Source organism: Polyergus mexicanus, unplaced genomic scaffold, assembly GCF_030449975.1.
Source record: "Polyergus mexicanus isolate NDT 795.1 unplaced genomic scaffold, iyPolMexi1.0 SCAF_1, whole genome shotgun sequence".
Lineage (NCBI taxonomy): Eukaryota > Metazoa > Arthropoda > Insecta > Hymenoptera > Formicidae > Polyergus > Polyergus mexicanus.
In genome coordinates this window covers 12,463,638-12,487,760 of record NW_027223321.1, presented here as the reverse complement: position 1 = coordinate 12,487,760, position 24,123 = coordinate 12,463,638, and the positions used below count along the sequence as shown (strand labels likewise).

Below are 24,123 nucleotides of genomic sequence, written 5' to 3'. Positions count from 1 at the left end.
AATTGAGCGAGTAATTACGCCGAAATTTCATCGAAACTATTATCATTGAAACTATATTATTTTCATGAACAAAATTAAAAGCGAATATCGATATCATTTATCGCTTGGTTGAAGAATTTTTTGGATTGTATCTGTTCATTTTATCATTACGGTAACTCATTTATACGTGGTTGAAATAAGCGCTTTTTTATGTACAATATATAAGCGTAGAATGAGTTTACGTTTAATATAAAATATACTGCTTATTACAAAGATCATTTAGCGTAACAAATTCTCGCTACGAGAACAAGAACTTTAATTTTAATATTTCACTGTGTACGTATGTAGGAGCAAAAATCGCGGCGGCTGTGTGTTACGCAGTTCTTCAGGAGGTTACCAAACCGGAAACAAAGTGCCCCGGATGAAAATTAAGTCTACAGAACGGGTTTCCTTTTATGGGCGAGTAGAGGAACTCGCGTGTTATGTATTATAAAGTAACGCTTTAATTGCATACCGGGACCGGTATAATTTTCCACAACTATCATCGTTACGTTATCCTACCGTTATGATCGAATTGTTGTGCCACATTAGTGTCATTATTCAACACGAGGCATTTAATTTTTATCGTGAAACCGTCAGTTTCGTCCCTCCAACTAAATCGTACTCGCGAGCTTGTATATGAGAACGTGTTTAGAACTTTTCTCATTATCGCGCACGTCGATCGAGCCGCGGTTAATTACCACAATCGTATCGACGCGAATACGCTATCCAAACGAATTCCTTAATTCGCGATTACCGATTACGACGCAGTTCGCTGCATGCGAATATTTATGATTTAATATAAATCACGCTTATATTTTGTTTTATGAACCGTTTTAAAAAGATTATTTTAAAATTTAGCAATATGGGATGTCTCAAAATTACCGAGTGTCTTTTACTAACAGATTCTTTTATTTTGAGACGATTTTTCCTTAACGAGGTTGTCAATAATTTTCAAGTTATAAACAATTGAAGAAGAATTTTTAAAAAATTAATCTTTATAGAGTTAAGAGATCAACGAAACTGCAACTTCTTTAGTTAAATTTTAGCTAGAATTTATTTTAATAGAATTTTAAGTGGAATTTTAATTATAAAGATATAAATGGAAAAAATTGAAAACTTGTAAAAAATGACGATTACGATATTTTTCTCAAGCAACAATTGATTTCAGTTGATTAGAGGATCAGATAAAAAAGCAAAAAAAAAAAAAAAAAAAAGAGGCAACTTTTATAAAAACTTTACGTATCTTATAAAACCAAACCTTTTGATCAGTGTGATATGGATAGATTATAATTGCACCGCAATAATGGTTGCATAGTTTTTATAGTAACGTATAAATTCTTATCTAATATATTTTTTTATCATTACAATTACAAATAATATTAAAAAACGTGATGATTGGCAGTAACCCGGGATTAGAAGTTTCCTGCTATTATCGCGAGATTGTTTATTCGTTACTCGTACATGCGTTAGGTAGCCGACGTAGGGTTAATTACTTGGTTACGCGCGTCCCCCTACGCGGAATCGCGTAAGCCTGAGAGAAATTACGTACACCGCGAAGTCAAAAGAAACGCTGAATGAAAACGAAGAACCGTGAATGGGTGTTGCTCTCTCTCTCTCTCTCTCTCTCTCTCTCTCTTGGAGAAGATGCGGTAGCAGGTGTTCATTCTTCTGCTCTAGAATTATCCTGGCGTTCCCATCTCGTGAAAGGCGCGCATAAAGAATGTTATTACAGGCGTGTTGCACGCCTGTTCGGTCTTTCGCCTCAACAGCATTACGGCGTTTTGTGTTTCTTATCCTCCCCTTGGCGCGACTTCCCTCCTCGCGCGTTTATTATAAGACGGACGCACGAGGAGACGCGTGTATAAAATTTTTTTTTCCGCGGTTTTTTATGTCTCCCGTAAAACTATCTACCTCAACTCATCTTTGTGTCGAGTTACTCGAAGAACAAGTATCTCTCCCATTCGAAAACATTTTTCCTTCTTGTATCGATAGCAGTAAGAAATTCGAACGAAATAAAACATTGAGGAGTATTAGTTCGGAAGTCACGTAATATAATATATTTGAAGTATTATAATTAAACAAGAATATTTTTTTGCTAGGACAAATTTAAAAAAAACGTCAAGATTTTCTTCTCGCTTAATTGTATGGAATAATTAATATATTGTTCATATTTAAAGGCAGAGTTAGGTATAAGAATGAAGTTCGATCTTGATTTTCCACGATTATTCGTGAATAAATATTCATAGAATCGTAAAATTGACATTAATAGCTCTCCGATGCTCCAATAATTTCGATCTCACCCCCGCGCACTTTCACTGTACTTGCTCAAGTTTCGTTGAAATCCGTTTTACATGGTTCTCATTACCGACATTTGTGTACGAACTTCTCTCCGATATCGTATGTTTTCGAACGTCTTCGAAATACGGGCATTAGCGATACAACTATACGACTATTGTACAAGGATGACCGTAGGACTAGAAGTTGCGACTCGATAATGTATCTTTCATTGACATATTGTGTGCTTTCAATATCGTATTGCACAGGAGTGATCAAGAAATTACCGTTACAATATACGGTTAATTAACATTGACAAAAGCTTAATGTGTGAAAAATATTTCTCTTAAAAAATTATTTTGTAATAAAATCCGTTGTATACGAATGACATAAAATTTTTCCATCATTTATACATAATACTTAAATCATATTTTAGATAGAAAAATTTAGTTTTTTTTTTTTTAACATGTACGTAAATCAATAAACCTGATTTTCTTCAATTAAAAAAATAACCGGATTTTTTTTAGAAAAAAAAAAAATCTACAATAAATTTTACACGCGAAACGATTTTAAAGAGATGTTAGACTTATTGTTAGTCGTTCGCTTCCTAAACGACCTTAGCATATATCCAAGCTAGGAGCTTCGAAGCTAGGATCAATGGCGTTATCTTCTAACATCGTAAAATTGATATGTACCTTCTAAAAGTGGCTTATAAATTCATCGGTAATTTCGTGATGACGTGCGCGATGGCATCTTATCGGGGATAGAATCTTATTCTCGTCTCTTTCGGCTTGGCATTGATTCGCTCGTCCCGTCGACCGTTCGAATGGAAAAATAAAGGACGAGCTAATGGAGAACGAGCGATGTTTAGCTCGGCAATAACGAGTTTCGACCGAGAGTCGAGTTTTACGATCGCACGCGCTTTAGTCGGCCTAAAGGACCATATTTAGCCCGAGTTCGGTGTATTGTTTCGTCATCGTTTCGCGTAACAATAATATCTACCTCAACCACCTGCCGCGTTATAGATTCGTCGCTGAAGAACATTACATTTCTCGCGTCACCGCAGGACGTAATTGAGTTAATAAACTTGCGAAATTTACGAGTACCATTCTCTCGCGAACATTACTAGCTTCGAACATTTGTTCAGCTATAACGTGTACTTTTCAGATAATAACGACGATGTATAATTATACGTTTATTTAATTACGGTTACGCGAGTATCGTGCTGCTGGAGGATTGGTCGTTGTGATCCTAGAATCGTGAAAATTAATAGGATAAAATAAGATTGGCTATTAAGTTTGATTACTGGCTTATTTTATGTGTCTTCGATTTTAAGTATGCTTGGTCAAAACCATTGGCGTATTCTTTCGCAAGATAAGAGACCATAAATAATGATGATTAAATAAAAGTAGAGCACAGGCTTATAATATTGCGGAAGATGGTTTCGCAAGGTTTCGGAATTATTTGTCATTCTATCGTATAATAAAATTTAATATATAATATATTTATTATATATTATATATTAATATTAATATAATATATTTATATATAAATTATATATTTTAATATAGTCATACATTAATATATAACTTAAAATTTCATACGTGTGCCGTGCATATTTTAGATAAAACATTTACCGTCGATAGACTATATAATTTTTTGTACGTACACGTGTATACCAGATCGTATACGTGAACTCTAAATTATTAGCGGCATTATCGACATACCTTTGGCCGATCTGTGTTCTCTCGGTGCCGATATTCTAGGTCGACTGTTACGGTAAAATCTGATATGTCGGGCGCCGACAAAGGGCGACCGTCATAACGTTAAACCGACGAATCGAGAAGAGAGGAGAGAAAAGATCGCGTTCTCTTCTCTTCGAGTCATATTCGGGGGAGTAAATGCGTAGAGACGCATCTATGGTGATACAAGCGCGCACATATACACACACACACACACACACAATGCTCTCTCTTCCTAGTTAGATAGAGCCTTTAAGCGAACGCAATCACCACGCGGCGATATTGCAAATTATTTCGCACACCCCGCTTCCGCAAGGCTTTGATGGCTCCGCTGCGATGTTTCGCGCGGATTATAAATTAACGGTCTTTCACGCACGGTGTTTCAATGGAGAATTTATGGCGTCGAAAGGACGGGACACTCGGTGCCGTTGCATTATCGCGCTGCAACAAATCGACTGATTAATTTTCACCACGCGAATATGTATTATGAAAAGGATTTAACTACGTTATAACAATATTACGTATTTTGGTTTTATTATTTTTGATAATCACATTTTTATCTTTTTATTTTCATCCTATTCTTATAGTTTTATTATTATTACGAAATCTACGATTATTTTCAGTTATACAAACGAATTATTTTGAATATTTCGCGGCTAATTCCAATCCACACCTTCGGGACGAAACTTCTAACGATAAGTGACTACATTTCACGTGGCTAAATCACACGAATGTTAAGATTTCCCGTCGACTGACAAATTTCAGCTAGACATTTGCGTAACCTCCATCGAGGAATCTAATAATAAATTTCTTTGTTAAGAAGATGGATCGGTATGTGGATCGGTATTCAATGCGACTAATACGTATTACGCTAATTAGAACTGATTTTTTATTGTCATTAATAGATACGTGAAAATCGATGACTACAATATCAAAATCGAAATTTATTCGACTTAGGTCATCAATTTCAAGCACTGTGATAGATCGAAATTATTTTTGAAAGAGTCAATAATATATAATCCTCGTATTATATAGACACGGAGAATCTCAAATCTCGACATTCGTGACAGTTGCGCTTGAAATTCCTTTGAGACACGGTTCTATTTCGTGGGAACGGGCGTAATCACCCTCGCAATAATGAACGATACGTGGTCATCGTGACACGTGCGACTCTCCTCCGATGAGACTTCTCCGCATCCTTCGAAGAGAGTCTAGTTAACGTCGTCGCGTTAACGCGCTAACGAGTTCCGCGCGGCACGATCTGTTTACGCTCTATTTTAACGCAACAGCTGGTGAGAAACGTTCTAAGAAAACTGAAAATTTTTTTTTAAATATTGAAAATTGCGAGCGATGCGAAAAGCTTTTTCTGACGATCAATATAGCGTAATTAATGATCATATGGTACTTCGTCGCGTAGAGCGATATCGTCATTATGTCAACTTAATTAATTGAGCACAATTTTGTTTAAATTCCAAGTGTCTTTTTTTTTTTTTTTTTACGAATCTCTTGTCATAGATTTTTTTAAACTTTTTTGTAGAAAGATTATTTTTAAAGATTTAAGAAAAATGTATTAAAATAAATTATATCACATCAAAAATTATATTTTACGATATAAACTCTATTTGATCTTGGATAATCTTATTTTTTAAGAAATATTTTTATGAGAATAAAAGATGTTTGGAGATTCGATTGCGCATGATTTCTACCGAAATACGATTACACTTTGTTATTCAAATAAAGAACAATGCCATTACGGATTATTTGCACATTCTTCGTATAATCATTTGTGATGAAATTACATGGGAAAAATTGTAACTTCAACAGTATGGCGCATCCTCGCGGAAGATATCTTTATACAATTGTATTCTGAAAATATCGTTGCGAAATTAGATTTATACGACTTCGTCCGATTTATGTATGCGATCTTCAAGCGTGCACTGTTCGTCGTCGCGATTTATGGCTGATGTTATTCGTCGTCATGGCGTGTTATGTATAATGTGTCCTCGGTTCCCTTTGCATCATTATCAACTACGAATTATTCGGATCAATTTAAAGATTTTTCGTTAGTGAATATTTAATCGTTGTCTGGCTGTTTTTTGACAATCTTTTTAACATTCAATTTTACTATAATTCTTAAAAACTACAATATTTCAATAAAGTAAAATCCATCTCATCGTCTATTCACTCTGCTGAAGATCAAATTACATATGTCGCATATATAAATTTTCAATTATATACAATTGCAAAATTATAGGTATCTCAATATTTTTACTTGTGTTAAAAGATTTATTTTGTATTAGATAGAAGCCCTCAGTTTCTCACGCATTTTTCTTCTGAAAAGTGGAATTAAAGGGGGAATTCTGGCGATGTTACATAATACGTATAACGTTTATAATCCCGTGAGATTATGCAAAGCTTTATCACTTAACGGGAATTTCTGTTTAATGGATTGAGATATTGTGGCTGTGTGGCAACACGGCTGTTTAAGTCGAACCATCGCGCATTATCATCGAACTCGGCTCGATGGTTTTTAGATATTCTCGTAGCCACGAAAGAATGCGTGCGCGCTTATCACACCCGGGATTCGAAATCGCGTGTCTTCGATCGCGTGAATCACGTTTCGCGCCGCCTTCGGCCTGGCCGCGAACTCTATTTTTACGTTCATGATTTCGTGCGTTACACGCGTAACATCAATATGCGTTTACGATAAAGGGCAGTTCGTTTTTTCCGCAAAACAACACACGCAGTACATAACATGGAAAAAAAAAACTTACCCTTTTTGTATATCGTTAGATAGCCCTTTGTACATTTCAATTGATAGCTATCATGATAACGTGAAAATATCGAACGGTGTGGGTTTTTTTTTTTTTTTTTTTTTTTAAAGCTATTCTCTTGCAAATATTGAAAAATAATTGAAATTTATAATATAGGTTTTTTTTTACATTAAATATTTATAAAATTTTTAACACATTACAAAAATTATAAATAAGGCTAGGGTTTTGTTATTTTATTATTGCATTATTATTATTTTATATATGTATGTAAAAGAAAAAAAGAGAAGAGATATGCATGCTTTTAATATAATTTGATTTCCCTTGAAATAGAGATGGTTATATTGCGAATAATAGAGATAGAATTGATTTTTTAAATGCATCGCGCGCGTGTAGGATATAATAAATAATTTTAAGAAAGAAATTTGAATTAAAATATTGGGAGAATTTACATATGAATATCTATATTTCGACATAACCAATCCTCTTTTGATTTATATATTGTGTAATATATATAAATCTTTTATCACGCGCATTTGTGTTTTTCTGTCTCGTAAAGATAAAACTTGTATTTTGCCGAATGAGAATCTTTTTTCGCGTTTTTGTGCCGTTGAACACGCGTGTTTGTCACGAAACAAATCTGCGTGGATACGTGTCTTGTTCGCTGCGTGAAGCAATGTAATTGCCAGTTAGCAGGCTAAATAAAATAATAGCGATTAGCACGATCTGCCAAGAGGAAACATCGGGGCGTGTCGATCCCCCTTCGACATGAAGCTTTCCGACTCTTTAATAATGAGCCCGTCTCTTTAATAATGAGCTTTGTTCCCTCGCAGAATATCGAGGCGTTTCGCGAAGAGGGAGATGCGTTTTTATTCTGACATATAATTTTATTCCACAAATGAGGATGTATAAAAAACGATATTATACGCGGCATAGGTTTCTTCTAAATTAATATATCGATTTTCTCGAATGTGCGTGTTTTCAGTAATAATTATGTAAATTGAGAATACATCAATATAACTTTACAGTACTTGGTCGCCTAATTAATTTAAATAATTTTTGAACAAATCACTTTTTTGAAAATTCACAGTTTCATATTGTATATGTATGAAACCATTTTAGATACAATATGACTTGATTCACAATTTTAATTCTGATAACTGTAGTTGAAAAAAAAACATTTATTAGAGTAGTATTATACATACAAGTAGTACGAAACTTAAGAGACTTATTATTACGTTACGTGCAATAGAGGATGAAAATTAAAATAACGAGATCGGCGAGACACGTTCTACTTTTATAAGAAAGAAAAAAAGAAGAAATTATGCAACACATCAGACGGATACTTGAGAGTTTTGGAGCATTTTTCGGCGCGTCTTTCCGCGAGTACGTACATACGTTACACGGCTTGTGAGAGCGCGCGTGCACGCCACATCCGCGGCGTGTAAGCGCGCGCGACCACACGCTCGCCGACCCCACCGCTTCCCGTGTAGGAGTAGAAAGTTGCTATTGTGCTGGGATCTGGTTTTATATAAATAGCTGCACTCTCTGTGCCGGCGGTCGCGCGAGCGTCGCGACTCGCGTTTCTACCGAATGATAAAATAATACCGCCGCCAGGCGGCCGCCTCTAAGCCTTTAGCTCTGCTTCTGCTCCTTCTCGATTTTTGCGCCGCACGTTTCTCTGTGTGTGAAAGATCGCGGTATCCTTTATATCGCGCTCTCATTTCAGTATGTAAAGAAATCAACGTTTGTAGGCAATTGTCTTGTCAACGAATATCTATATCTTGCCGGAAACCTCGCCACACGAGTTTACTCGAAAGTATTTTAGTATCGCATTACGCATCTACTTTAATATGACGCTGATTATGTGAGATTATTCTACTATTTTTATTTATAGGAAAATTTATTTCCCTCTGTCGCACTCTCCCTCTTCTCTGCGAAAAGTTCTTCTGGCCTAGCGAGCTTATTACGTTGCACCGCTTATTATGTTGTATCGTATTCGACTAATCGGATTACTCTTATAATGGATGACAACAAACACATTGATTGAATTTCTTTAGAATCATTACAAACATTACAAGCAAAGACAAACATATGGAATATCAAAGTGATGAAAAGAAAGGAAAACGAGTGTTTATTTAACATCCAATCAATTAGTACTAATTGAAGATAACTAATTCTTTTCCTTATTTATATTACAGGTAAGACTATAATCTAGAAAGAAAAAGAAAGTTAATTTGGATCATCATGACAACGCAGTTCTAATGTTTCATCAGCACCTTTTTGACGCAAAACGGTAATACAGAGATATATATATATTTTTTAAAATTTTATTTTCTATCTCTCGTATTAATTTTCTAAATCACAATTAGATATATATTTATAAGAACAATTTTTTAGCAAAGAGATGTTTAGCAAAAATAAATTTTTCTCAATAGAAAATAATTTTTTCAAAAAAATTTGATTATATTCGTAAAGATTTCCTAAACTTTTAATATATTAATTAATATATTAATGGAATTTATTTAATTTGACATTATTTTAATTCTTGATTCTTTTGTAAATTCTGCAAATAAGAATCTATCTTTCCTCTAATTATTATGCAATTTCACTGAAACGATATTCAAATATTATATCGAATATTTATGTTATATTCGAATATCCAACCGGCATTTCACGATTGATTCTCGATCGCCGATCAAGTATATTATTCAGGCACGAGACAAGGCACTTGGGTGCTCTTTTGCTCGCTCGCTATACGAGACATTAAGAGCAATTTGCTGTCATAAATAAAAGTAGAAATTCGTCGAGTAAGAGCGGCACGCCGCTCGCGGTTTCAGATCACGATGAGGCAAAACCGCTGGCCGATCGTCCGGGTAATCCGTTTGAAGCGTGTCGTATGCTCGATTTCCCTTTCAGATCGGCGATCGTATATTTCCGACACGCCGCACTGATTAGAATCGTAAAATCGGCGGGCACCTCGCGATTCCGCGCTCTTCTCCACGCCGATTTATGTTCGCGTTTAACATCGATCGAACGGGATATTCCATTTAAGACCGGTGCGATCTGTATTTTAATGAGGGAATACGTGTTTGGACTATGGATCTTTCTTCGTCAAAATTACATGAGATCAAAGTTTTTTTTTCTTTTTCTTTTATCTGAATTATTTGTCGATAAAAGAAGAATCGAGAAGTAATATTTGTGCGTTTGTGTGTAATGAGGCGAGGAAGGAATATATTAATCTTGCGCATAATTAATATAATTCGTTATGCTGGTGAGAATTGTGTGTTTTGTAATACAAATATAATAAATATACTGCAATTTTAGATGAATAAATAAAACGAGCGCAAAACTCTCTTTTCTTTAAAAGTACCGAAACGGTTTGAAGTTGATACATTCAGTGCTCGTTATGTCGTTTTAACAAACAAGCGATAAGAAAATGGAGAGAGTAATGAACTCCAAAACTGAATGTAATATACGACAATTAAACATAATTAAGGTGAATTGTAGGCTGAATGGGATTAGAGATGAAAACTCGCGCTTCAGAGAAAGTATAATGATCGGGTATGAGACTAATCGCTTCCTGGCGATTGCAGTTAGGAGAATAAGTCGATGCGAATCGAAACAAGAGTCGGCGCAGCGAGTTTTTAATATAAAAATAAAAACTTTCCGAGTCATTTTTATCCTTCCTTTCCTTCTTGCCAACTGTTATAATTCTACGAATGTAAACGCTGCACTCGCCTCCTGTTCTGTCATGCAATACTGTTGTTTCGTCATTGATTCAGATACCGGAGCTAACTAAAGAGACCGTTTCAGCTATTTTACACTTCGTACTATGTATACCGCAATATCGAATCGATTCAACGTTCACAGTCGTTCCCTTTAGCTTGTATACCTTCAAATTAATTTAATTTCCGTAATACTGAACACGCATATAAAAGAAATCTATTAATTTGCTTTATCTTTAATGACTCGATTTTTCTAAAAGTTATTTTTATTCATTAAGAGGGGACAAAGGGATAAAATATTAATCGTTATATTACATACTTCCTTTTTCCTAAAAAAGAATATCACAGTGATTTATGAACATACAAGTCTTAAGTCCAACATATACAGAGAGAAAAGAAATAGAACCTATATCATTTTTTAATTATATTTCTCTTTAGATAATTAACATTGTCTCGAATAATTTATATTATTTTTTTATCGAAACTATATTCCTTTTTAATCTTATTATTAGTAGAATTTTACCGCTATACGTCGAGTGACTTTAGCTTACATCGATAGATTTTTTCTGAAACAATAAAAAAGCCACGAGACGCATGTCAACGTGGATTAATTCGTGTTAATGATACATACTAACAGTATTCTCCCGCGTTTCTCGTTTCACTTGTCCATAAAAAATAAAGTAAATCACGTTACACTGCCATCATCGAAGATACGAGTATGAAAAGAGCAACATCGGCTAGCCGCGAAATCGAATACTTGTTTGATTCTCTCGTCTAAAGTAACGAGAGCAGCGCGGTTTGACAGATAAATAAAAAATAAAGACACAAGTTATAAAAGGTAATTTCTTTAAGCAATAAAAATCTGTTTTTGATAATAGATCTTTAGTATTAATTATAATTTGTAACTCTAATAACTTTATATATCTCTAAAGAAACTTGCACTTGTCCTTGTTGTTATCTGAACGGCTATTTATTAATATATTTATGTATATCATTCAATATCTTATCATTTTCATAGCTTTATATATTAAGACGTAGAAAGTCAAACACACACACACACACACACACACACCGAGATTTTCTCTTGAAAGAGATTCTTATTTTTTTTATTCGCGTTTCTCTTTTCGAGCTCTAAATGTGTTAGTCTTATAGTGTATTGTATTATGTACTACATCATCGGAAATTGTTTTCTCGACAGGAAACATTTTCGTCGAATAAACTGAAATCGAGCTCGATAATCCCACTGTGATCCCATCATCCGGTTACATATCGATCGTCCTTCTCTGGCGTTTATTTTTCTATTTCTACCACGACCGTGTAACGGACTTCCATCGCTTGAAATGGCATTTAAATGCCGCGTCTTAAGTCGCGGTTTAAAAAAAAAAAAAAAAAAAAACGTTTTATTCGCGATTCGTGACGTGAGTGCGAGCGCGATTTCAGCTGACGCATTCGCGAGTTGCAAAGTAATGCCTCGCACCAGATAGAGCTCATTGACGTCCAGAATGAATAGACGTTTCGAGATCAAGATTCTTCGAATAAAATAAAACGTACACGACGAAGAATATTGACATATATATAGATGAGGTTTGCGGAACGATATAATTTACTATTATAATTTTTACACACATATACATATGTATTTGTATATTTAATGAGAAGTGATAATCGTGAAAAGATAACTGCACTTTTTGCGGAGTAATGTTTTAATCAACTCGTTCGTTATGCTTTTTTTATCTAAATATCTCGTATCTCAATATTTCATATACATGATTTAAAATAAATAAACAATTTCAATAATGTAGATATTTAAGAGATAAATCACAGAACTTTATATACAATACTTTTATAGCTTTATTGGAGAAAATTTATTTGTGCTTTACACGGTAGCCTCGCTCGAGTAATCCGTAATCCGGTCCGAAATAGAAGGAACAATAAAAGGAGGTACGTAAGACGAGAGGTAAACGACCGATAAAAATGGCAAATTTCTTCGCATCTAAGGAATCCCGCTTGGCAAGGTCGAGAAACGACCTAGCCGCCGGCTGTAAGAACTCTTTTGCTCGCATTCGCGCTCTCTCGGAACATGCGTGCGCGTTTATTTCTCCGTATGCGTGCGTGGAAAGAGAGATATCCAGTAATCGACGGGTACGTTTAAAGTCCGACGATAACGAAAATAGCCATTTTCGCCTTGCTCACTCTCTCTCTCTCTCTCTCTCTCGCTTTCTCCTATTGACTGAAAATATATTATATCCCAAAATGCTTTTCTTTCTGTGATTCAATCACGGGTAAAATTTCTACTGTTTCAAAGATTTTGAGTCATTAATGACATAAAAGTATATTTTCTCATAAATAACGAATTAATTTAAATATTTTTTTAACGTTATGTAATTGATACTTTTTTGTATAATATAAATATAATATGTATAAATATACAAAGTAACGCGTATGAAGGATACAAAAAAATTTTTTTTCGAAATTGAAGACGGTTTCATCTTTTCAGACGAACAAATAACGAGAAAAATTTAATTTTTTTTTTTTTTTTTATTTAATCTTTCAATAAACTTAAGTTTTAATAAAATCCGTGCGAATTATGTTACTCGGGAAGAAATTAAAAATCGAAAAATGACGACATCTCTATTTTTTACTCTGACATGAGAAAATCTCCGCAGTTAAAGATTTCATTATCATAATAAAATCGATAATGACGGTTCTAGGATATGTAATATAGTGAATGAAGCGGAAGGGGAGATGACGATATTATTATAAAATAATACAATATGTGAGAATAGAGAGTATGCGTCCTGTGTTCCATTGCCGTGGCATAACGTACATTCCTAAATCGACTTTGTTATCCAGTTACTCTCGCATTCCAATAATCTTACATAATAGAAAGGAAGTAGGCTCGCTCGCTGTTCTGCGACTGAGAAGGTAACGGTTGAGAGGGAAAAGAGAGTTTGGATAGGAATACGCAGCTGTTGCCGGAAGTATCTCGATGCGCTCGGATGCATCCGATTTTATTTCCTCTCTGTACGCAATCTATTTTATTTCGCAATGCGATCGTAAAATGATGGAACGTCGATTCGAATATTATAAAACGTATGTATATATAATAGGAGAAACGGACGCGAGGCAGATGTCTCACCGTTACATTTTTTCGTAACGGTGAGACATCTGCTGGATTGAAGCGATTTATTCGATTTACTTCTTAAAAAATGTCATGTTTTAAGATAGATACGCGATACGATAAGGCAAGACAGGAAATGACAGAATTGTAATTTTTTCGAGATTACTCATTATATTCCGGCAATTTTAGATTAATATGTTCAGGTTGATTCTAGAATTCTCTAAATTTCGCAAATTAATTCGAAATTTCATTTTTATTAATACGCTTAATTACACGAGGATAATAACTTTTAATAGAGTATGTTATTCACAAATAAAGAAAATAATTTTTTCTTTTTTTATTATTATTATTATTATTATTAACTGAATTAGAAATATTTTTGACATTCATGAAAAGATACTTTTCAATCTTCAATAATATTAAAATAGAGGATAATATCGCGATAGATTGAATTTAGAATTTATCAATAATTCTGATTATGTGGGTGGTATCCGGTTTGTTTCGCATGTCGAGCGGTCAACGTGATTGCGAGATCGAGCTGCCTGGTAAATCGTTTCAATCGAGTTTGGCTCGTTAACGCTCGGAACGTCGAGTGTCGGCATCCGGGTGTCGAGTCGCATCGAGAACTCGTCGAAAAGTCGCAAAGCACGCGCTCGTACGTACGTATCCGTGGCTCGATTGCGATTCGCAATTGAAAGTTTTGAAGTAGCGTTACTTTGTGCGCGCGGCTAGAAACTTTATATACTTACATTCCGTCTTCTAGTATTACGAATTATATTACGCGTTTCGCCGAGAAACTTGAAGCGCGAATCGAAACGAATTTTCATTAGTTCTCGAATGTTTTCTAGCTGCCGCGGGGCTCTCGCAAACTTGGGCAACATTGCGATATCTAAAGTTATAGGATAAACGGATTAGTAGGAAAATGATGGGTGATAAAGAGAAGAACTCTCTGTGATTACAAATCAAATATCGCGGAAGATAAAGATTATAGTTATTAACAATCATAAATTTATTTATAGTAAAACCGAGCAAAATCTTCTCACACAATCTTTCTCAAAAATACAATATTTAACGCGCGTAAAGCATGTTAATCAAATCAAATAGACATTAGCAATTTACATTTGCATTTTCATTCGTGATTATCGAGAATGCGATTTAATCATTTATAACGATCAAACAAGTAATAAACGCTTTATCGTATCAAACTGGCTGCTTTAAAGAACTAATCGAAATTTCACGTTCAAAAGAGTGAAAACTTTATTCATTCCGATTAACACAGGCATCGGGCAATATTGCTACAGCATGGTCAGCGGCAATATTTGATCGTACGCGGCAATTTCCTGTTCTTTTTCGACTTTTTTTTTTTTTTTTTTTTTTTTTTTTTTTTTTTTTTTTGGCGACGGAATTAAAGCCGCGATTTGCATAAGAAAGAACGGCGCAAATCGGGAAGAGCAGCGAGGTGAAGCTGACTGGTTTGGCGATATGGAAATTAACGGAGATGAAGAGAGAGAGAGAGAGAGAGAGAGAGAGAGAGAGAGAAAGAGTTTACTCGATATTCTCGGTATCCGCATCTCCCCGTCTGACTCGTGTCTATATATTTAAGACTGCAACGTTGCAATGGCTAGACTGCACAGTAGCAGCGGAATGCGAAATACCGACGCGTTTCAAACGCGTTTCCTTTCCGTCGAATCCCGTTGCCTTTATCGCCGACGTAAATCGATGGCGTTCGATATATATATATATACCTCTTCTATTCCGTATACCAAGCGAATTGGAGCGCGGCTTGTCTCTCTCTCTCTCTCTCTCTCGTTTATTTCTCTGCTTATATATAAATATATAGATATAGTCGCCGTTGTAAGATCAACGTATTCGTGTCTGTCACTGAGTCGACGAGGGCGAAAATAAGCGATTCGTCTCGTGGAGAAATTCGAGTATCTACAAGTAACAAGATCTTGCAGAATCTCGTAAATTGTAAATTGATCCAAGATTATTTGTAAAAAGTAGGTAAATCGAAAATGTGTTCAAAGAATATACATATATAAGAGTAAAATAATGAAATTTCCGAATTCCATTTGCGTGGCAAATCTTGATTCAATTTGACAATGATGGTAGTAGATTTAAATTGTCGATACTCGCGCTTGGAATTCTAATATATCATTGATTACAATTATGTTAACAGATTTTTTTTTTTTTTCCTCCAGATCACACGATATTCTATCGCAGGATTTTTCTTCGTTTATTTCAGGTTTTGTGTAATTCTTTTTAACAAGGCCTGCATATAAACTCTATCTATATAGCACTGTATTTGTCTAATTTTTATTTCACGATAACGATTAAATCTGCGAGGATTAAATACGAATCGATATCTTTAGCTTCTGCTCTTTAAGTATTTTCACCGTTCGATGAGACCCTTAATCTCGTTTAATCTTCTCAATTATAAATGCACTGCGAGCTCTATATATACGCTGTGACGGAAGAGCCGCGCTCCCGATAAAAGTCGCCTCTAATTAATGTTTCGCTCGCGTCTCGGATAGGGTGAAAAAACTGCTCGCGATGATGATCGCGACGCGGGGATGAGGAGAGCCGGGTAAAGTATATATGTAATATCCTTCAAGAAGGCCGATGTGTGCGAACACTCGACGGAGAAACACTCTGTGTCGTTAGCGCTGCGCATAATGAATTATGCTAGCAACAATTTCTGACAGGTCGCCCATAATGGAAATATTTACATACGTCGACATGTCGGTCCGTCGGAGTTAATTACTAGGCGCGGATAGTTGGATGCTAATAATCATGCCCAGTTTAATGCACGGTGCCCCGATGTGTAGGGCTAATTTAACCTCGTCAACGTGTTAATTCCAGATGCTATTGATTTCGGTAGATTCGCGCACGACAAATTAGTGCGTTCTTAATGAAAGGGATAAAGAGTTTAGAGTCCGTGATATAAATTTTCGAAAAAAATTTAATATCAAAGAGAATTAATATTGAATTAATCATTTTGATTGAAATTATCCTTTGTAATTATTAATTTCGAAGCAACAGACTGTCTTTTAAAAAATATAATATCTCGAAATCTCTTAAATTGTCGAAATTATATCAATTACGATCTTTTATTGTAAGAAACTATCAAAAAAATAAATATTAAAAAATTGTATATGAAGATGATAACCAATCATATTTTTATTAAGAGGAAATCACATTAAAATAAATTAATAAATTTAGATATCGTACAGAATGCGAGAGAAAAATTTACCGAGACATCTTATGCTTATAAAATGAATATTTAAGAATCATATATGAAGATGATAATCAATCATATTTTTAAGAGAAAATCACATAAAAATAAATTTACATATCGAACAGAACGCGAGAAAAGAATTTACTGAAACATCTTATACTTATAAAATGCAAAATCCTTAATAACGTTAGAGTTTAGAATCCAGAGATTTCGTTGGGTCGTTCAACAAAAAGTACAAGCAATTTATCGTCGTATGTTTTTCCGTCGAGAACGTCGGTGAACGATTATCGAGAAAGGACGATCGATGCCTTCAGCCTCGCCGGATCCTGTTACGTTCGACAAGCAAGACCTCTCGATATCGCGTGTCCGCGAATCGTTTATCAATACGCGCTCGCGTTAATCGCTTTTATGCCCGGGTATCGCGATGAATAAACAACACAATTGCCGCGCATTTTCTCGTACGCGCGCCGCCGAAGGGGCCATCGACTTTATTACGGGATGACGGGAGAATACGGGACAGGTAAGCCCCGATAAATTATTCGCCGTCTATGAAAATGAAATCGCTCGTTTAATGACTCTCGTTGGAAAAGTAGCACATACGCGTAATTTAGCAGCGTATGATAGTATCGCGCCTTGCCCGAATTCGTATTAACGTAAATGTGTGGCACGTACGGCTGGCTAAATCCAGCCTTGCATAGGTGTCAAGGTCGGACTATCTCCCCCCCCCCTTCTTCCTCGTTTCTTGAATCTCGATATCCCTGTGGTAATTTCGTTCATTATGAAAAGCGCGTGCTCCGGTTAACCGTTCTCTCCTCAAAATAAAGCATTAACCGAGTCACCTATTGTGTCATTGAAATATCCCTCTCAGGAAGAAGCAGTCTTACAATGGATAATGTATCGCGCGCTCAATAGGGGGGGAAAAAAAATGTATATTGCTTTTACAAGATTCTCATATAAATTATTATTAATATTTATATTCCGTTTTGCATGAAATATACGCGAAAATTGATTGCAGCGATAAATTTTCGATGGGTATGCAAGTTTAAATATTACAGGACATGGATATTGAAAAGATATTTAATAATATCTACATATTAATAGAGATAATGTCATATATAAGTATATTACATAAATTACATTATCTTACAGTTATTTCAGATTTAACATTCGATAGGCTAGTATAATTAAACGCCAAATAAAAATTTTCCTAAAGTATATAATCCACACATTATTCAACACGAACAATGTAATTATTCATCCGCGTTCCTGATTTTCACTTAATGTGTAAAAAGAACTTTTTATCTCGAATGGATTTGTAAACTCATAAATTTTATTGATGTCTCGAAATTTTTGCGAGGAGGCTCGAATAACGTTAATTTTTTTTTTTCTAATCCTGCACTTGGTAATTTCTGCACGGTTTCTACCGTAGAATGTTGTTGCTAATCTACGTTAAATATCGTTCCTCGAATCGGCGGCGACTTGAGGTGGTCGCTCTAATTCCCGCACGCTTGGCCGACGCACCACGACGCGTGCACACACGTGTGCCGCGTTTCACGTGCGCGTCTCCATCTTTTCTCTCTCTTTCGCTTCCTTTCCGCGCTCAGAATTTCGCTCTATCCGCTCTATAACGTCGCGCGTATATATAAACGCGGACAGGAAATTATAGCGATCGCGACGAGGGGGCCCCCTCTTCTCTCGCTCTCCGGATGCGCTCGATGCTTCCTTTCCGGTATATCCCGGCTCGTATGCGTCGACATTGAACGTCGCGCGTCGCGATGACGATACGTCATCCGACGAGCGGCGTCTCTCTCGGAATCTTCCATGGCACCGCAACAGATGGCGCTACGTGCCGGTGTGCGACGCGACGCGCCGAATTCTGTCAAAAGTTACCATCGAGATCAGCTGTGCGCATACGTTCCGATTTTTACGCGAGAATATTATGATTAAGATTTTTATAGAAGAGGAAAGAAAATCCTCTATCGGCAAGTTTGATTTTATAAGACATTTTTAAGAAGTTTTAAAAATTGATTATAAATAATCATAAATAATTTTATGTAATATTATAAAGAATTATAAAGATATTATAAATAATTTTGTTTTTAATGAAAGTTTTTTTCTTAAGGAGGTATTTATATAATGAGATATCAAAGTAGAATAATATAAATATTTGTGATTATGTTCAATAATTCTTACAAAATTTGTTTAAATTTTTACAAAACTTTTATGAATTTTTCGTTCAACAAAGAATTATATACATTTCTCTATTCTTCAATATTTTATTTGTGATGAAATGGATAAGAGAAATGACTTTCCAACGATAGAATTACTAGTTGTAATTTATATATATACAATTAATTTTTAATGATTGGAAATAAGAAACATCTTCTCTATAATTTACTGAATCAAATCAGAAATTTATTGGCTACAAGTATCCTACAAATATGGAATCAATATGCACTCGTGGCTTGTGGTATAAAAATTAATCGATTACGTATATCCTTATTTATGTGTCAATAAAGGCATAAATTTTCATATTTATTCCGTATTCTATCAATTCATTACATAATTTTGATAAATGACATATTTATATGATATTATACATTATATTTTTTATTTTTTATTTTATTTAAATACAAAATCGGATTTTTTACATCAAGAGAATAAAAAAATCGATTATATAGGATATATTTTATTTTTATTTTGTCACAATTATTTTTATTTATATTTTTTTTATGAGCATTATATATATATATATATATATATATATATATATATATATATATATATATATATATATATATATACACACATTGTCTCGTTTTATTGCAGAAAATCTAGCGGATCTTTTATCTCAGCGCGCATTTAAAAACGAAAATATCAGTACGACGGCGGACGATAACTTCTCGCTTATAACGTTTCGCCGAAAGATAAATATTAACTTCGTCAACATGTTTCGGCAAACATGGATTGGCGCGTGTCTCTCCGTTATATATCCCGCATGAAAACCGATCATCCGGATTTAATTCTTTCCATTCGATTTTATCTCTCTTTTATTTACAGATCTAATTCTGTGAGGTCCAACGAATATCTCTGTAAATTTGGCGCCCTATTCGCAGGAGATTTCGATATAATCGATAAAGTTCGAACCGCTTCTTTCAATAAAAAATTACTATCACGTGTTCGTATGTTATGTTTTTATTATACGAAAAAATTTCTAGATCAACCTTCTTATTTCATTCAAGGATCGATTTGAAAATACTCGATAGAAAGTGCTGTCTAAAGTTTAAAAAGACGCTTATAGATCTCTTCTCTCGGTTCGATTATATCGAATTCGTAGAAAATCTTAGAGATCGACCGTCGACTTGTATGTTTTCAAACTATTCCGAATTCAAAACCGGTAATCAATTGTATTAATCGCAAAAGCACGAAAATCCAACAATTCGCGGGACGCAAGCAATGTGTAATTATCGCGATAATTATGACGATAATTATTAATGGTCGCGAAATGGATTTCGCAACGGTACACCCGTTCCAGTTATTTGCCACTCAAAATTTACGATCACCGTGGTCGATCGCGATGACCGTATTACGCGCGCGCGCGCGGCGAGCTATTTCCCTGGTATTTATTTTATTTCCGCCGCGCGAAACTCTCCGCGTTCGTTAACGCATCTTCTCCTCGTTTATTCCATGTTCGTGCCATCGCGAACCATTCGTTGTACAACAAATTGCTCGCAAGATCTGCTCGTTGATCGTGGGAACGGGGAGACTCGCGACAGTAACGTAGTCATTCGCTCCATGCGACTTAACATTGTAAAATATACGCGAGAGGGAGCATTCTAAGAGAAGCTCCAAGGTTGGAAATATTATTTTATGATTATGCACGATGCAATTAACGCGCAGTGCGCGGGCCGTTCAAAAAAAGGAGAGATACGTAAATTTAATATCATTGATCGCATTAGATATCTTCGATGAAAATAATTTTATCGAGAGAGAGAGAAAGAGAAGGAGAGAGCTGATAGTTGTAATATTTCACGTCATAATTGAGCTGGTCGAGGATGTGCAGAGTAATTTGCGATACATTTACATTCTCAAGGCACCGTTTAAATTCATCATGCGCGAACGTATGTATATGGAAGATCCCTAGAGGAAAGGAATTAACAGCTTACGCATCTAAATGTACCTCATTGTCGAAAATACGAATAACGAAAAAGTGAAAGTCAAGATTTTACATAAGATGTCTCAAAATTATTATCTTTTTCTTTTTTCAATTTTTAATGAAATCTTTCCATTTAGTTTGAAAAAAATCTCGACTCATCTAATTAAATATATCTAAACATCAAAAAATAATTTTATTAAAAAATGAAACTTATTCTAGAATTTAGATAAAACCTTAACTTATAGTAATTTATCGCTATACTTAACTTATATATTTAATCATTACTTTACTTAAATAATTTATTTCACTAGAATATCTAATATATATATATATATATATAAGAAATTAAGAAATTGTGTAAAAAGTGTAAACGCGTGTAAAGGAAAATGATTTATCGCTATAGGAAACGTCGAGAAGGTTCGTTAAATATTCGCGAAATCGAGATCGGCGGCGATTAGCGTAAATCATCTTCCTGTATTCGGTTTCACCTGTGGTTTCTATGCGGGATAAGCACGAATGTACATCCTCCCCATCGTAATATTCTATATTAAAGATCCGGCAGCGGCGCGTATATTTGCCAAAGTAAATAGGGAGAGAATAAATGCGTACGTGTGCAGGCGCGCGTGTGTGCTCGAGCGCACGAATAAGAACATATATACACAGGGTGTCCCGTTGCAGAGCGCAACACGAGCGCATAGGCCTCGATTGACCCTGGCCATTGTATACGAGCAAATATTGCGCGCAAGACGCATTCCATTAATTAATATCGGTAGACGCATTCTTGTCCACGTCCCTCGTTTCATCACCTGTGTAAATACTCATATTTCCTCTCCTGTCGTTCGCAAACGCGTGTTTCAACGATAGTTTCAGATTAATACTTCGATAATGATTTAAAATCAGATATACTCTCTGATGAAGCGAAAGAACTTTTTTAAAAGACGAAAATACATCTGTTTTGAAGATTTTATGTATCAAAACCGCTTTAATTAGCTTTAATTAAGAAGAATGGAAAAGTTTTCGAAGGTCAATAAAATAATTGAGTGTGTTAAAAATCATTCTTTGTAATCTATATGAAATTTACGTTTAGAAAAAATTAAAAAATTAAAAATTTGTTTGTTCATTATTTTTAAAATTTTTATAAATCTTTTATGTCATTTACGTAATAGAAAAATAGAAATAATTGTTATTTGATGAATATAAAAGAAAGGATAAATATATAAAAAGGAATTAAAAAGGAATTGTGACACAAAGATAAAATTGACAATTAAAGTAAAAATTTCTGACTATTTTATCTTTTAGATATTAAATATAATAGTTGTTATTTTTTTCTAATGATTTTATTATAATCATTAATTATACAAGTATCACGACATCATAATTACATCGATAGATTTTATTTAATAATAAAATATAGAATTTCTAAAAAAAAAAAAAAATACGTTTAAAATACTAATAGTACAAAATCTCTTATGCTACGCACACATAGTTTGATAAACTAATTGCTAGTTAAGGGACAAACGTGAGCGAAATGGATCGATGTAATCTCCGGAATCGTTGCTTCGTTTCCCTACACAAATACATGTGCATATAGTTCATCGACAGTACATGTATATCCGAGTATCGTCATTTTTTTTTTTCTCATCAACTTTGAAAAACGCGGTGATTTTAATTATCGGAGAAAAAATTTCGACAACTTATATTTTTGATTTATTTCTTTGTAATTGGTAGATATCCTTGCCAATCACAATCGCGTGGAAAATTGTTGAAAGAAATCGGTTTTTCTATTAAATATTACGGGTAATAGTTTGTTCATTTCGTCCGCATTACCGTTTAATTGGAAATTATACTGTTTGAACGTCGATTCAAGATTATAGCTGTGATAGGATAAATAACTAGTTTCGTTCAAATTCTAAATAAAGTGAATTTTTTAACTGTTATTTGTTAGATTTATTGAAAGTTATTTTAATTTTTTTTTTTTTTTTTTTTTTAATAAAATATTTGAGCTTTTGTGTGAAAAAGAAATCTTTAGATGTATATAAAAAGCATATATCTGTATACTCTTAGAAAAAATATATTTATTTAAACGCGCACTTTTCTCTGCGAAGAAATTTAATTTTTTTTTTTTTTTTTTTTTTTTTTTTTTACGGCAGTGGCAGAATCTGTAATCGGTCAAACTTTGGAATTCTTTTTTTTCTCCGCGAAGAAACTCGACGGGCCTTCGATATTTCCTTCATCTTTATATTTTAGACAACTTTGATCTCCATTATTTTCCGCTTCATCTCTTACTCCGTAATAGTATTAGTAACGGGCGGCAAAATATGTGTTCGCGTTAAGAAAAATCAAATTTAAAGGCTGCGGTTGGCATAATTTACCGACGTAAATAACAGTTGATAAATTCGATATCCTTCTTTTTCATTTCGTTTTTATTCTACCGTCTTTCGTTTCCTTTTTTTTTTTCCAATTTGACTTGAGAGTATACGCGATGCCGTTACTAACGCCACTGTCACCATCCGAGCTCCGATATTAAAGCATCGCTACCGACCAGACATTTGCTGCGCCATTAGTCTCGAGCGGGGTAGAATTTCCATTGAATGCCGTCAGCGCACTTGCAGAACCCACCCTTGCATCCCTCCCTTCCATCCTTCGCGGATATTTCCTCTACAGTTATTTCGCCGTTTTCGCCACTTCGCTTCGCAATACGAGAGTTATACGCGTCGCATTTCCTCGTCTCTCCTTTCAGCCGCGACCGAGTTCACGCACCGAGCACGAAAAAGTCCAAGGACTTTCTCTCTCTCTCTCTCCCTCTCTCTATGGACGTTCCCCATCGGGGACGCCGGAATGGAATTAATTCCGATCACGAAGGTAGACGGTAGTAGTACTCGCGGAATGTACTCGATGCACTCGCGCGCATGGATTCGGCCTCCTTCGCATGATAAAAATGTCGAACCCGCGCGGGACCATAGGTCGGACAAATTCCCGTTTTTGCGTAAATATTTATAGAAGCTACCTCGCGCACAAACTCATGTTTTTTCCGCGCTTAATATACTGCACGAGCATGGCGAGCATATAAAT

The 24,123-nt window shown here is 34.8% G+C and overlaps 1 protein-coding gene across 3 annotated transcripts in view; it reads left to right on the top strand.

Annotated features, from left to right (window-relative positions):
- LOC138935683 (uncharacterized) overlaps positions 1 to 24,123 on the top strand; it is a 133,379-nt gene that overhangs the window by 62,934 nt on the left and 46,322 nt on the right. The window contains exon 2 of one of the 3 annotated variants that reach the window (XM_070300466.1): positions 9,010 to 9,104. The exons of the other annotated variants lie outside the window; for them this stretch is intronic. Within the exon in view, the coding sequence (XP_070156567.1) occupies positions 9,073 to 9,104 (32 nt within the window). The 5' untranslated portion in view covers positions 9,010 to 9,072. The remainder of the gene's footprint in view (positions 1 to 9,009; positions 9,105 to 24,123) is intronic. 3 annotated transcript variants of the gene reach the window in all.